Here is a 12,072-nt window from a genome sequence, read left to right on the forward strand (position 1 = left end):
GAGGATGTGAATACTGTAGGGTAGTCTCTATGGGAGCAGGTAGGAGCATGCTGATCCAAAAAATGAGTCTCTTGGGCACAAACTACATCTGCTTTGTGCTTGATGGCAGTGCGCCACAGCGAAGCTCACTTGGCCAGATGGTTGAGGCCATTGGCGTTCAGGGATAAGATTTTAACTGTCATAAGTGAGTGTCGGAGTGTGCGATAAGTCGTTACTCACGGAACCGTAAGCAGTCTTTTGGAAACTTAAAGAATGAGTGACGAGCTGTTGACCGTCTAGGCATGCTCCAGGGCGGCTGTAGTGTGCTGGCGGATCTGGAGAGCTTAAGGAAATTCCAATAGGTCCTGGAAGGAGACATAGCGTTGCTTGGGAGCACAACATCTGTTACACCTGCAGAAGGGGGAAAAAAAAGAGGACAAAACAAATCAAGACAACAAGGGAACATAAAATCGGGTGGAAACCATGGGCTGGTGTAGCCGTTTCCAAATGGGGGTAAGAACAGTTCAGTAGCCAAACGGGCTGGATTCAGAACAGGACCCAATGATGAAGAGGTAAAAAAAGATAAAAAAAGAAAAAATAGGATGCACGAGTCCAGACTTCAAGTGTCCCTTGCAGGGCATTGAGGCAGGGAATGCCATTGAGGGGGAACTCTGCTTGGGGATTTTTTCGCTCCCGGGGGGGAACCGGATCAGGGATGATGCTCAAGAATTTAACAGGGATATGCCCCTTTCAAGCGTGGTGACTGTGTATGATTCTCCATTCCTCTCCACTAAGATCTTGGAAGGGTGTTTCCACTTGTACGGCAGGTTGTGGTTGCGCACGGCTTTGGTAATGGTGGAAAGTTGTCTGCGCATATCTAGGGTATGCTTAGAGAGGTCCTTGAAGATTTGCACAGCTGAGTAGGGGGTCAGGGAGAGTGCCCAGGGATCTAGCTTTGGTTAAGATGGATTCCTTAGTTTGGTAGAAGTGCACACGTAGCAATGTGTCGCGGGGGAACATGCTGAGGGAGGAAAGGGGGCTTTGGGACCCTGTGAATACAGTCAACCGTCAGCTCCAGGGGAGACGCTCCAGGCAATATAGCTAAGAAAAGGTCCGTGGCAAATTTGTGTAGCTCAGCAGGAAGCAGTTTCAGGAATGCCACGGATTTTAAGGTTATTTCTTCTGGAGCGATCCTCCAGATCTGCATTTTTTGCTTTGATCCAGTGTCGCTCATCCACATGTTCTTCATGTGCCTCTACCAAATCATTCACAGTGGTCTCAATCTCTGATATTTAGTATTCTACAGTGTGTACCCTGTCCCCTAGGGAGTGGACTTCTGCTGAGAATTTGTTAGCAAGTGTCACAATGTTCGCTTGGAGAGAGTTATGGAGGGCATACATCATTTCCTTGAGCTGTGTCCATGATAGGCTGGCCTACCGTGGGAAAGGCCGCAAATGGAGATGTCCCCAGGGAGATGGGCAGTAGAGGGTTACTGGAGCTCCCAGGCTGTGGGGCCTTGTCAGCGCTGTCTAGCCTCAATTTTGACTTAGCTGGGCTCGTGCAGGAAGGGCTGGAGGGAGCAGATGCGAAGGGGGAGAGAGTACCTGACAGCAGGGGTTCAGCCGAGGCAGCGTCCTCCGGTAGGTCAGTATAGTGCACCCGCTGCTTCCCCCGAGGCGCGGGGAAGCAAGCGGTGAGTTTCTTCGGCCCTTTCTCCTTTTGCTTGTGGGACATCGCTGCAGGTTGCCGCGGTCAACTGGGGTGAAAATCGGGCTCGGATCCTGTCTGTGTTGCTGTGGATGGCGCTGGATGGAGTCGTCTATCTGCGGAGCGGGAGATCAGGCGTCCATCACTGTCCCGCGCTGGCCACGCCCCCAGACATATATACATTCCAAAGTACAATAGAAAAGAGTCAATGTTTATGTATGAACATCACTGAGTGCAGAGACTAACTGCCAGGTGAACAAAGAAACATGGCTGCTACATAGATTCCCATGCACCCAGCCATGCTAATTCACAAGCATGAACTCATCATATCCTGTTAGTGGATCCTATCAAATATGGTTCATATAAATAAGAAAAAAAGAAGTAATTGGCGCTGCCTGGTGGGGTATTGGGAATGCAATTTATGGTTGCTGGCCTCCTGAATTAAGTTATATAAAAAAATCTATGTACTGTGATTTAGGGTATATAAAACAACATGGATAAATTGGTAAAACTGGGTCAATCTATGTGTAGAATCAATGGTGTTCCATGTGTAAATCAAAGCATCAAAAAATCTTAAAAATTATAAAAAACCAGCATATACATACAATGTGTACAATCGGTGGGTATAAAGTGCAACAAAAGAGTGCAATAGTGGATATCAGGAGTGAAATGATAAAAAATTAGTTAAAATATCCAATCATAAATAGGCAACCATATCATCACAATCAATAGATATAACCATAAAAATTCTAATAAATATAAGTGCAAATAGAGTGCATATATATAGCTGCCAAAAAATACGTGCAAAGCTGCAAAAAGGTGAAAACGATCAAAAAGATCTTTCTGCTAATACAGCTGTGCAAAAGAAACGGCAGCACAAAAAATTGAAGTGTCCTTATAGATTATGAAGCAAATAAATCACAACACATGTGCAATCTCGGTGATTCTGACAGATCCAGAGAAGTCCTAGATTGTATAGTCCATATATAGTGATTATGGTGCTCTTTTCTCTATGCCCAGAGTGTGGTGAATGGGCAGAAGGAAGAAGTATTCCCCTGAGCCTGGGGTCCTGCGCTTACCAGATTCCCTTACCCCTACAGGGGTAAACAGCGGGTCGATAATAAGGGATCGCTCCCATACACTGGCAATCAAGGATGTCCCCAGATCTCGATCTCTCTCCTTTAATAGTGTTCAGGTGTCAGCTCAGTAGATATAATGAATTCCAATTCAGTACCAGGGTATGTAGAAGAAAAGGGAAGGAGCCTCCGATAGTGTAATATCGTTTTAAAAGACACTTTATTGTTAAAAAAAGGACATGTACTCACATAAAAGTGTAACCTATCGTATGCCCGTCTGGCATAGGAGCCGCAACCTCCTCACTTGCGGTGCACGCTAGGGGATGGCGTGCGCGTCAACCGCCGGATGTGCGTTCCAGGCCTCGGGTTCGGAAAACGGAAATGACGTGGTCACGCTCTGGATCTGTCAATCACCGAGATTGCACATGTGTTGTGATTTATTTGCTTCATAATCTATAAGGACACTTCAATTTTTTGTGCTGCCGTTTCTTTTGCACAGCTGTATTAGCAGAAAGATCTTTTTGATCGTTTTCACCTTTTTGCACCTTTGCACGTATTTTTTGGCAGCTATATATATGCACTCTATTTGCACTTCTATTTATTAGAATTTTTATGGTTATATCTATTGATTGTGATGATATGGTTGCCTATTTATGATTGGATATTTTAACTAATTTTTTCATTTCACTCCTGATATCCACTATTGCACTCTTTTGTTGCACTTTATACCCACCGATTGTACACATTGTATGTATATGTTGGTTTTTTATAATTTTTAAGATTTTTTGATGCTTTGATTTACACATGGAACACCATTGATTCTACACATAGATTGACCCAGTTTTACCAATTTGTCCATGTTGTTTTATATACCCTAAATCACAGTACATAGATTTTTTTATATAACTTAATTCAGGAGGCTAGCAACCATAAATTGCATTCCCAATACCCCACCAGGCAGCGCCAATTACTTCTCCTTTTTTTCTTATTCATTCAAATGCTCCCCTTTCAGGGTTGCATTTTTTGAAGTGGGCAGCAGCCAGGTGCGGTATCATATATATTTTTCCTTATATACCCCCTATCCTAAGCGCGGAACCACATAAATCCTTTCATGGTTCATATAAACCCTATTTGATACTGATCATGCTATTGTTCCAGTGAATGGGACTTTATTATATCTGCAAAAGACAATAGCAGCAGTCTTATGTCATTCATATGGATCAAATATAATAGAAAGATGCCAGCCATTAATCCTGGTAAAACTATAAGAATTCCACATCACAAACAAATCTCTGCAGTGAATACTGGTGCTCTCGATGGCGGATATATATTTGTGCGATGGATTGCTCCTTGCCATAAATCAGGCTACAAGTTTTGTGCAATTCCATCTAATGGAAGAGTTCCACTAACAAGTCTTTCCTCAATGCCAGTTAAAGCAATATTCGCATAGTGATTAAAGTTACGAGGTACCGGTAAACTGACACTGGGAGACATAATGGCAATTTAACTAAAAATACATCCTAAAGAAATGTCCACATAAATATTAATAAAACTTCTACAACACACCTCGCTTGTGTGGATGGGGAAATCTGTTCAGTTTAACAGTTCCATGTATGGCCAGCCTTAAACCATGACATGTATGCAGAAAGATTTGTAACTTCCTTAAACTGGCCATACATGGATCAAAATGTGGCTGGTTCAGCAGGGCCCAGCTGAATTTCGATCCATGTGTGGCCAATGCGGTTTACAGGAGTCATATTCTCACTCGATCAGTGCAGTAGGCTGCAGAGCTGATGTGTATAGTTAACCACTTAAGCCCCGGAAGATTTTACCCCCTTCCTGACCAGACCCCTTTTTTCTATTTATACCAAATTTTATTGGAGTTTTTTGAAATACAAAATAAGAAAGAACCATAAACATATGGAAGAATACAAATGAACATATCAGTAAACCATACAACTGTACTCATACAGATAGGAGATGAAGACACGATCTGATCTGGAGTTGCACTAGATGTCGTGTGGGGATGAAGCAGAGAGGGAGGAGGGGGGGAGTAGAGTAGAGTAGTGGGAGTGGGGGGGGGGGGTATTAAGTAACTGGGGAAAGGAAAGGAATACCGAGAGAGGGAGGGAGATAAACGAGAGAGTCGGGTAAGAAGAAAAGGGAGGTTCAGGTCGGCACAAAGAATCTAACATAATAGGACAAGATGCTCACAGTGGCCCACAATAATTTACAATCAGGGTGTTCCAGAAGAAGACTGGGGAAAATAAGACAGGTACGAGTTCCACTTGGCTTGGAAGTGTGCGGGGGAGCCCGACAATAGCTTTACATCCAGTAGTTCCTTAACCATAAGTGAACTAAGATCTTCGTGCACCCCCTGGATCTTAGGGGGGTCGTGGGAGATCCACTTCCTGAGGATAGACCTTCTGGCGACCATGAGACATGTAGATATCCAGGGTTTGTTCTGGTATAATATAACTGACTGTGTCGGGGCCAGGCCCAGGGTAGGACCATGAAGATTTCCGAACAGAAGGAGGAGTGGGTTGTTCATTAGGGGTAATCCTGATACGGTTGAAACTAAATGCTGCACATCCAACCAAAACTTGGCAATTTGAGGACAGTCCCACAGTCTATGGGATAGGGTTGGTCTATGCAGTAGACACCAAGAACATGCTTGACCTGTGGGCGAGGTAGCAGAAGATGCAAAAGGAGAGTAGGCCCTATGCATAATCTTTAGTTGTTGTTCCCTCCAGAATTCGTTTTCAATGAATTTACAGGTCGTATTAAAGCCGCTGAGAATGGAGGTGAACAAGGAGGGTAGTGAAAGGCGGTCTTCCAGGGCGTTGGTGGATCAATGTCCTTTCTATGGAGACGGTGATTTAAGAGGGGTTTATATACATCCGATATCGTTAATTTCCTAATTTGACGTCAAGCAAAGAGTCACAGGAGCGCTTGCTCTTATCTGGACATAAGACTTCAGCAAACTTTGTGGCTTGTTGGAGATGCAGGAAATGGTGAAGTGGTATATTGTGTAGGTCACAAAGTTCTGAGTAGGGACGTGGACGACCCGAGTTAGGGTCAAATAGCTGATGGGCAAGGGAGAGACCCTTGTCGGGCCATGTAGAGAAGGGCAGGTATTGTCTGGTTTGCAGGAAACAAGGGGTGGCCCATGATTGGGAGGCATTTGGAGAAGCGGGGAGACAGAGATAATAACTTGGACACTTCCCTCCATGCTATCACAGTATCCCGCAACAACAAATTATTTCTCAGAGATGCCGGTATAGTAGGTAAAGAACAATGTAACAAAGCTGCTAAGCTAAGAGGTGACACCATGTGGGATTCCAATTCAAAGTTAGAAAATCTAGACTTCCCTGTGATCCAGTCAAGACCCACCCTCAAAAGACAGGATAAGTTGTAGAGTCTGATGTCTGGAATGTTGGCCCCCCTCTCTTCTGGGCATTTGGAGCTTCTTTAGTGAGATACGTGGTCGCTTCATGTGCCACAAGAATGCGGACAAAGCCTTATAAAGTTTTTGGGAGTCTTTATGTTTGAGTAATAGTGGAATGGTTTGCATTGGGTACAGAAGTTTTGGATAGCCAAGCATTTTGAAAAGATGGCATCTGCCCAGAAGAGAGAGGGGTAGGGCCGACCAAACCCCCATTTGTTTGATGATCGTGTCAATTACTGGGGGAAAATTCAAGGAGTATATTGATGACGGTGACTTTCCAATATTAATGCCCAAGTACTTAATGTGGGATGCCCCATGTGTGAGACTTTTTTGCAGTCTAGCCGAGTACAGGACCCCGAAAACCAATCCGCACCTTCAGTCTTTCCAAGGGCGTAAATTGTTGATTTCACTCCTGACTACCTATCAGTTTCGGAGGCCATGAAATGCCAAGACAGCACAACCCCCCCCCCGCCCCAAATGACCCCTTTTCGGAACGTAGACACCCTAAGCTATTTGCAGAGAGGCATGTTGAGTGTTTTGCAGATCTCACTTTTTGTCACAAAGTTTTGGAAATTGAAAAAAGAGGAAAAAATGCATTTTACTGTTTTTTTTTCTTCATTTTCCCAAGAAAATGAGAGCTGCAAAATACTCACCATGCCTCTCAGCAAATAGATTGGAGTGTCTAATTTGCAAAATGGGGTCATTTGGGGGGGTTTTGTGCCATCTTGGCTTTTTATGGACTTCAAAAGTGCGATAGATAGTAAGGAGTGAGATCAACAATTTACGCCCTTAGAAAGCCAGAAGGTGCGGATTGGTTTTCCAGGTCCTGTACGCGGCTAGACTGCCAAAAAGTCTCACACATGGGGTATCCCTGTACTCAGGAGAAGCAGCAGAATGTATTTTTGGGTGTCTTTTCACATATACCTATGGCATGTGTGAGCATTATATCATTTACTGACAACTTTGTGTAAAAAAAAAAAAAAAAATAATAATTTTCCCGATAATTGTGGCAAAATATAAACTATTCCATGGACTCACCATGCTTCTCACAGACAAGAAATGGAACAAGTGGCGCAAGCTGTTAGCACTACATAAAAACGATAGTCCATATAATAGCACATCAAGGCTATGATAAAGTCTTAAGGTGAGATGAGGAAATAGTCTGAATGCTCAGGGCCAGCCTGTTGGGGAGCAGAAGCGATCTCCAAACATGCAACAAACAAAAGAGAAAACAGGCGCCTCTGAGTTAAGACTGCGATTTAATATGGCAAACAAGTAATAAAAACTTACATCAAAGTAAGTATAAGCAGACAAGATGGGTCCTTCCGGTGTCCATGTGGAGGCTGGGGCTTGGAGTCATCACTGTGGGTCTGTAATCATCTCCTCTCTTCCTCTTCCTGTCCAGCAGGAAGTGGAGGGTGTCACAGCAGTGAGATGGAGGCTTGGACAGCAGGGTGAAACCGCAGTGAGATGGAGGCTTGGGCCGCACAGTGGCTGTGATGCTTGTCCACAGGATCTTCCGGCGTAATGACTGACGCGTTTCCGAGCATGCGCACTGTGGTGGGAAACCAGCGCGCGCTCCTTTTTCAAAGTCAAATGTAAAAGGGAAAGAGAAGGACCAATTTATGTGTTCCGGGACAATGCCCTCTGGTGGTGAAGTTATAAAACTACTATCAAAGTAAACATGACTCTACATTATAGCTGTATGAGGAACAATGCCCTCTGGTGGTGAAGTTATTAAATTACTATCAAAGTAAACATAACTCTACGTTATGGCTGTATGAGGAACAAGGGTCCCTCTAGAGGTCAAACCAGTAAGAAATAAAAATAAACTATATACACGTGATACGATGCATAAAGAGAATAATGCCATAGACAATGAGAGGAAAATTAGAGGGGGGAAAAAAAAAACAAACAAACCATGGGATGAAATGAGAAAGAAATGATAAATGTGGAAATAAAATTAAATATTAATGAAAATAAAAATAAAATATAAAAATGAAATTAAAATAGAAATAAAAATCAAAAATGGGAAATTAAAAATAAAAATAAATGTAAACAAAATAAATAAAGAATTGTATATGATGTAAGCATATCATTAACTGAGACTAAATATACAATAAAAAAATATATATTAAAAAAAAAAAAAAAAAATATTATTATATTTGTATGTGATAATGTAAAATTCTTATAGTATATATTGATACATGTATGTATAAAATCAGGAAATGGATACTAATGCAATGAGATGGATGGAATGGGAACAATGATGAATATCAACCTGAAAGAGGTATGAATATGGAATGTATAATCATTCGGTGGAGACAAGGGATAAATGCTAGACAGTGAGTGGATGAGGAATTGTTGGCGGCAGGAAGGGTAGGAAGGGGGGTGGGAAAAAATAAATAAATGAATAAATAAATAAAAATTAGCACTGTATGGATTACCTAAAGTGAACCCTAGAGGGGACGAATTAAAGAATGGTGGATACATCCAATTCTTCGTTCATCCCATTGGGCGAAAGTGTATTGAGGGAATAGATCCAAAACGTTTTCACGTTCGCACAGTTTGTGAAATCTTTCGGCTTCCAGAAGGTCTTTTGATATTTGCTCAATGATCCATACCTCAAGATTTGAGGTAGATTTGTCATGGTGTCTGAGAAAGTGGCGGGGGACGCTATGTTTGTCTTTTCCTTCCTCTATTTTTCTCCTGTGTTCCCCAAATCTTTGTCGAAGGGGATGGATCGTGCGTCCTACATAGAGGAGGTTGCAAGGACAACTGAGGCAATAGATTACAAAATCAGATGAACAATTGAAAAAATCAGCGAGGTTGTATGTTTTGTTATGTGTATGAAATGATTTTTTACCATGTTTTACATATGCACAGGTTTTGCACAAAGACTTGTTGCACCTATACATGCCTGTTAAAGGAATCAGGCACACCCTAGGGGTGGCGTCTTTAATGGTTTTAAGTTTGCTGGGTGCAATTTTGTTTTTAAGGTTGGGTGCTTTCCTGTATGTGACTCTGGGAGTACTTGGGAGGACTAATTTGAGATGGGGGTCCTCCAAGAGTATAGGCCAGTGTTTTAGAAGAATCTGTTCCATGGTCTTGTGTTTGTAATGGAATTTGGTGGTGAAACGAATGGATTGATCAAATGTGTCTCGGGTTTTGGCAGGAGGGGGATCTGTGAGGTACAGATGATATGCTTGATCTACCAGGGGGAGTGGATAACCTTTGTCCAATAATTTGGCTTTTAGAAGCTGACTTTCAGCTACATAGTCATCGTGCCTGGTGCAATTGCGCTTCAGCCGACAAAATTGTCCCTTGGGAATATTGTTGGTCCATTTGTTGTAATGGCAGCTCTTGTAGTGCAATAGGGAATTACCTGCAGTAGGTTTGGAGTAATTCTTGGCATGAATTTGATTTCCTATGTAGTACAATTCAAGGTCCAGAAAAGCAAGTCGTTCAGAATTGGTGACATGGGTGAATGTTAATCCGTGGGGGTTTTGGTTGCAATGTTGTGTGAAATTATGGATGATGTCGGGGGGTCCATCCCAAATTATAAGAATATCGTCTATGTACCTACCATAGAAGATAAGGTGTCTGGAATATGGGTTGTTGTGCCATATTTTCTGGGATTCCCATAGCCCCATGGCTAAATTTGCGTATGAAGGTGCAAAATTTGCTCCCATGGCTGTTCCGTTGATTTGTAAATAAAATTGATCATTAAATTTAAAATAGTTGTGAGTGAGACAAAATTTTGTACATTCCAGAATGAAGTGGGCTTGTTTGGGGCTCATGTAAGGATCCAGATGCAGAAAATGATCTAGGGCTGTGAGGCCGAAATGGTGTGGAATAGATGTATACAGTGAATTAACATCCAGAGACATCCAGGTATAACTAGGTTCCCATGTGTAGGGGGACAGTAGTTCCAACAGATGAGTACCGTCTCTGATGTAGGCAGGAAAACTTTGAGCTAGTGGTTGGAGAAAATGGTCTATGTATAAGGAGAGACCAGAGGTGATACTCTCCATGGATGCAATGATGGGACGGCCTGGGGGATCGGTGAGACTTTTGTGGATCTTGGGAATATGGTAAAAATATGGGGTCCGATAAAACATCCTATTGAGAAAGGAGGCTTCATTGGAGTCTATAATTTTGGTTTCAATGGCATGGTCAATGATAGCCTTCAGGTCCAATTTGTATTCAGGAAGGGGATCCTTATGGAGTGGAGTGTAAGTGTTGGAATCAGCCAAAAGTCTTTCGGCCTCTTGGATGTAAGAATCTCGATCCAGGAGGACAATGCCTCCTCCTTTATCAGCATTTTTAATAATAATGTCATTGTTATTAATCAAGGATGAAAGGGCTTTTGATTCTTGAGGTGTAAGGGTGCCTAACTGGGTAGGGGTGTGGGAAGACGGTTTGCATAATTTCAGGAAGTCGGAATAGACCATATTGTAAAAAGTGGTAAGATGTGGGCCTTTATGCTGGTAAGGGTTAAAGACTGATTTGGGTTTCAATGTTGAATGTTGGACCGGGGGGGAGGTTGCTAAATGCTGTGTAAACAAATCTAAGTCAGTTAGGGTGTCATTGTTATATAGCTGTTCCAATGTCTTTATAATGTCTGTCTCAAAGTCAAATTCTTGGGGTTCAGGAGTAAGACTGAGGGGTGCAATCAATGTGGTGTTGGGTCTAGAACCCTGCTTGGTTTCGTTTATTTGGAAAAATCTTTTCAATGTCAAGTTTCTCACGTATTTGTTTAGATCCTTGAAAAGGAGAAACGGATCTGGTTTATTGCAGGGGGCAAAGTTGAGGCCCCTGCTTAAGAGGGATGTTTCTGCCTGAGAGAGTGTGTGTTTGGATAGATTGAATATTTTGATGGTTTCAGTGTTTTGGGTTTTTTTGTGCTTGTTTCTATTTTTCCCCCCTCTGCATCCTCTTCTGTGTGCTTTCTTTTGGATGAGCCTGTCTGAGGGGGGCCCGTCACTAAAAAAGACTCCCTAGTGATGGTGTTGAGATGGATGGAGGGGTTTTGGGGAGGACAATCAGAAGAGGCCCTATGAGTAGCTGGGGATGCCTCCATAATTGGGGTGTCTCTGTGGGATGAGACAGGAGCAGCGGGGTTATGGGGAGACTGGCAGGGTGGTTGGCTAGATGGAATCCCAATGACCTCTCTGGAGGTAGTAGCCATGGATATAGGGGATAGGGGTTTATTCAGAGTGTTGATTGTAGCGATCACTGATAAATTGTGAGCTACAGATTCACGTGAAGTAGATGGTGTACTTAGACGTGCTGGTATCTGTGGTCCACAATCTGAATGTTTTGTAGTGGTAGGGTGATGCTTGGCTTTATGCAAAGCTGTGGATGGGTGAGTATGGTAGGAATGGTGGGGCCGATTATAAAAGGTAGTGAGGTGTTGTAATGTTTTGGTATGAGATGGGGTACAACCTTTTGTGTTGCGGGGAAGAAGTCTGGGGTTGGATCTGACTGGTGTGTGGACTCTGATGGGATGTGAAGTAAGAGGTAAGGGAGACCTGCCATGTGTGTGGCGATTATGGGGCCTAGGTGGCGGTTCTAGGTTGAGGGTCAGCAAAGATGGGGGAGTAGTGGAGAGAGGGGGAGGGATGACCAGGTCAACAGAATTCGATGACTGCTGTGGTTGGTTCCAAGTGAAGACCCTATTGTTGGTGTAATCATGGAGATCACGTCTAAATTTACCTATTTTTGTGCGGATAAGGGTGTCTTCTTGTCTTTTGGTGTTTTTCTTTAAAGTGTCCAGCCAAGAGAGAGGTAAACACTGTTTGGCGTTCACAATTTCTTGTGAGAGGATTTGCACTTGATGGGTGAGCTGAGAAAACCTGG

At 43.0% G+C, this 12,072-nt stretch overlaps 1 protein-coding gene across 1 annotated transcript; it reads right to left on the reverse strand.

Annotated features, from left to right (window-relative positions):
* Window positions 1-323: 323 nt before the first annotated feature.
* On the reverse strand, window positions 324-10,010 carry LOC309562190 (uncharacterized protein; the record flags this gene model as incomplete). The annotated part of the gene is made up of 2 exons (XM_082266312.1): window positions 324-390; window positions 9,289-10,010. The coding sequence occupies 2 exons, from the start codon at window positions 10,008-10,010 to the stop codon at window positions 324-326; spliced, it is 789 nt and encodes a 262-aa protein (XP_082122438.1).
* Between the last annotated feature and the right edge of the window lie 2,062 nt (window positions 10,011-12,072).

Source organism: Pelophylax lessonae (genome assembly GCF_965119305.1).
Source record: "Pelophylax lessonae genome assembly, chromosome: 8".
Lineage (NCBI taxonomy): Eukaryota > Metazoa > Chordata > Amphibia > Anura > Ranidae > Pelophylax > Pelophylax lessonae.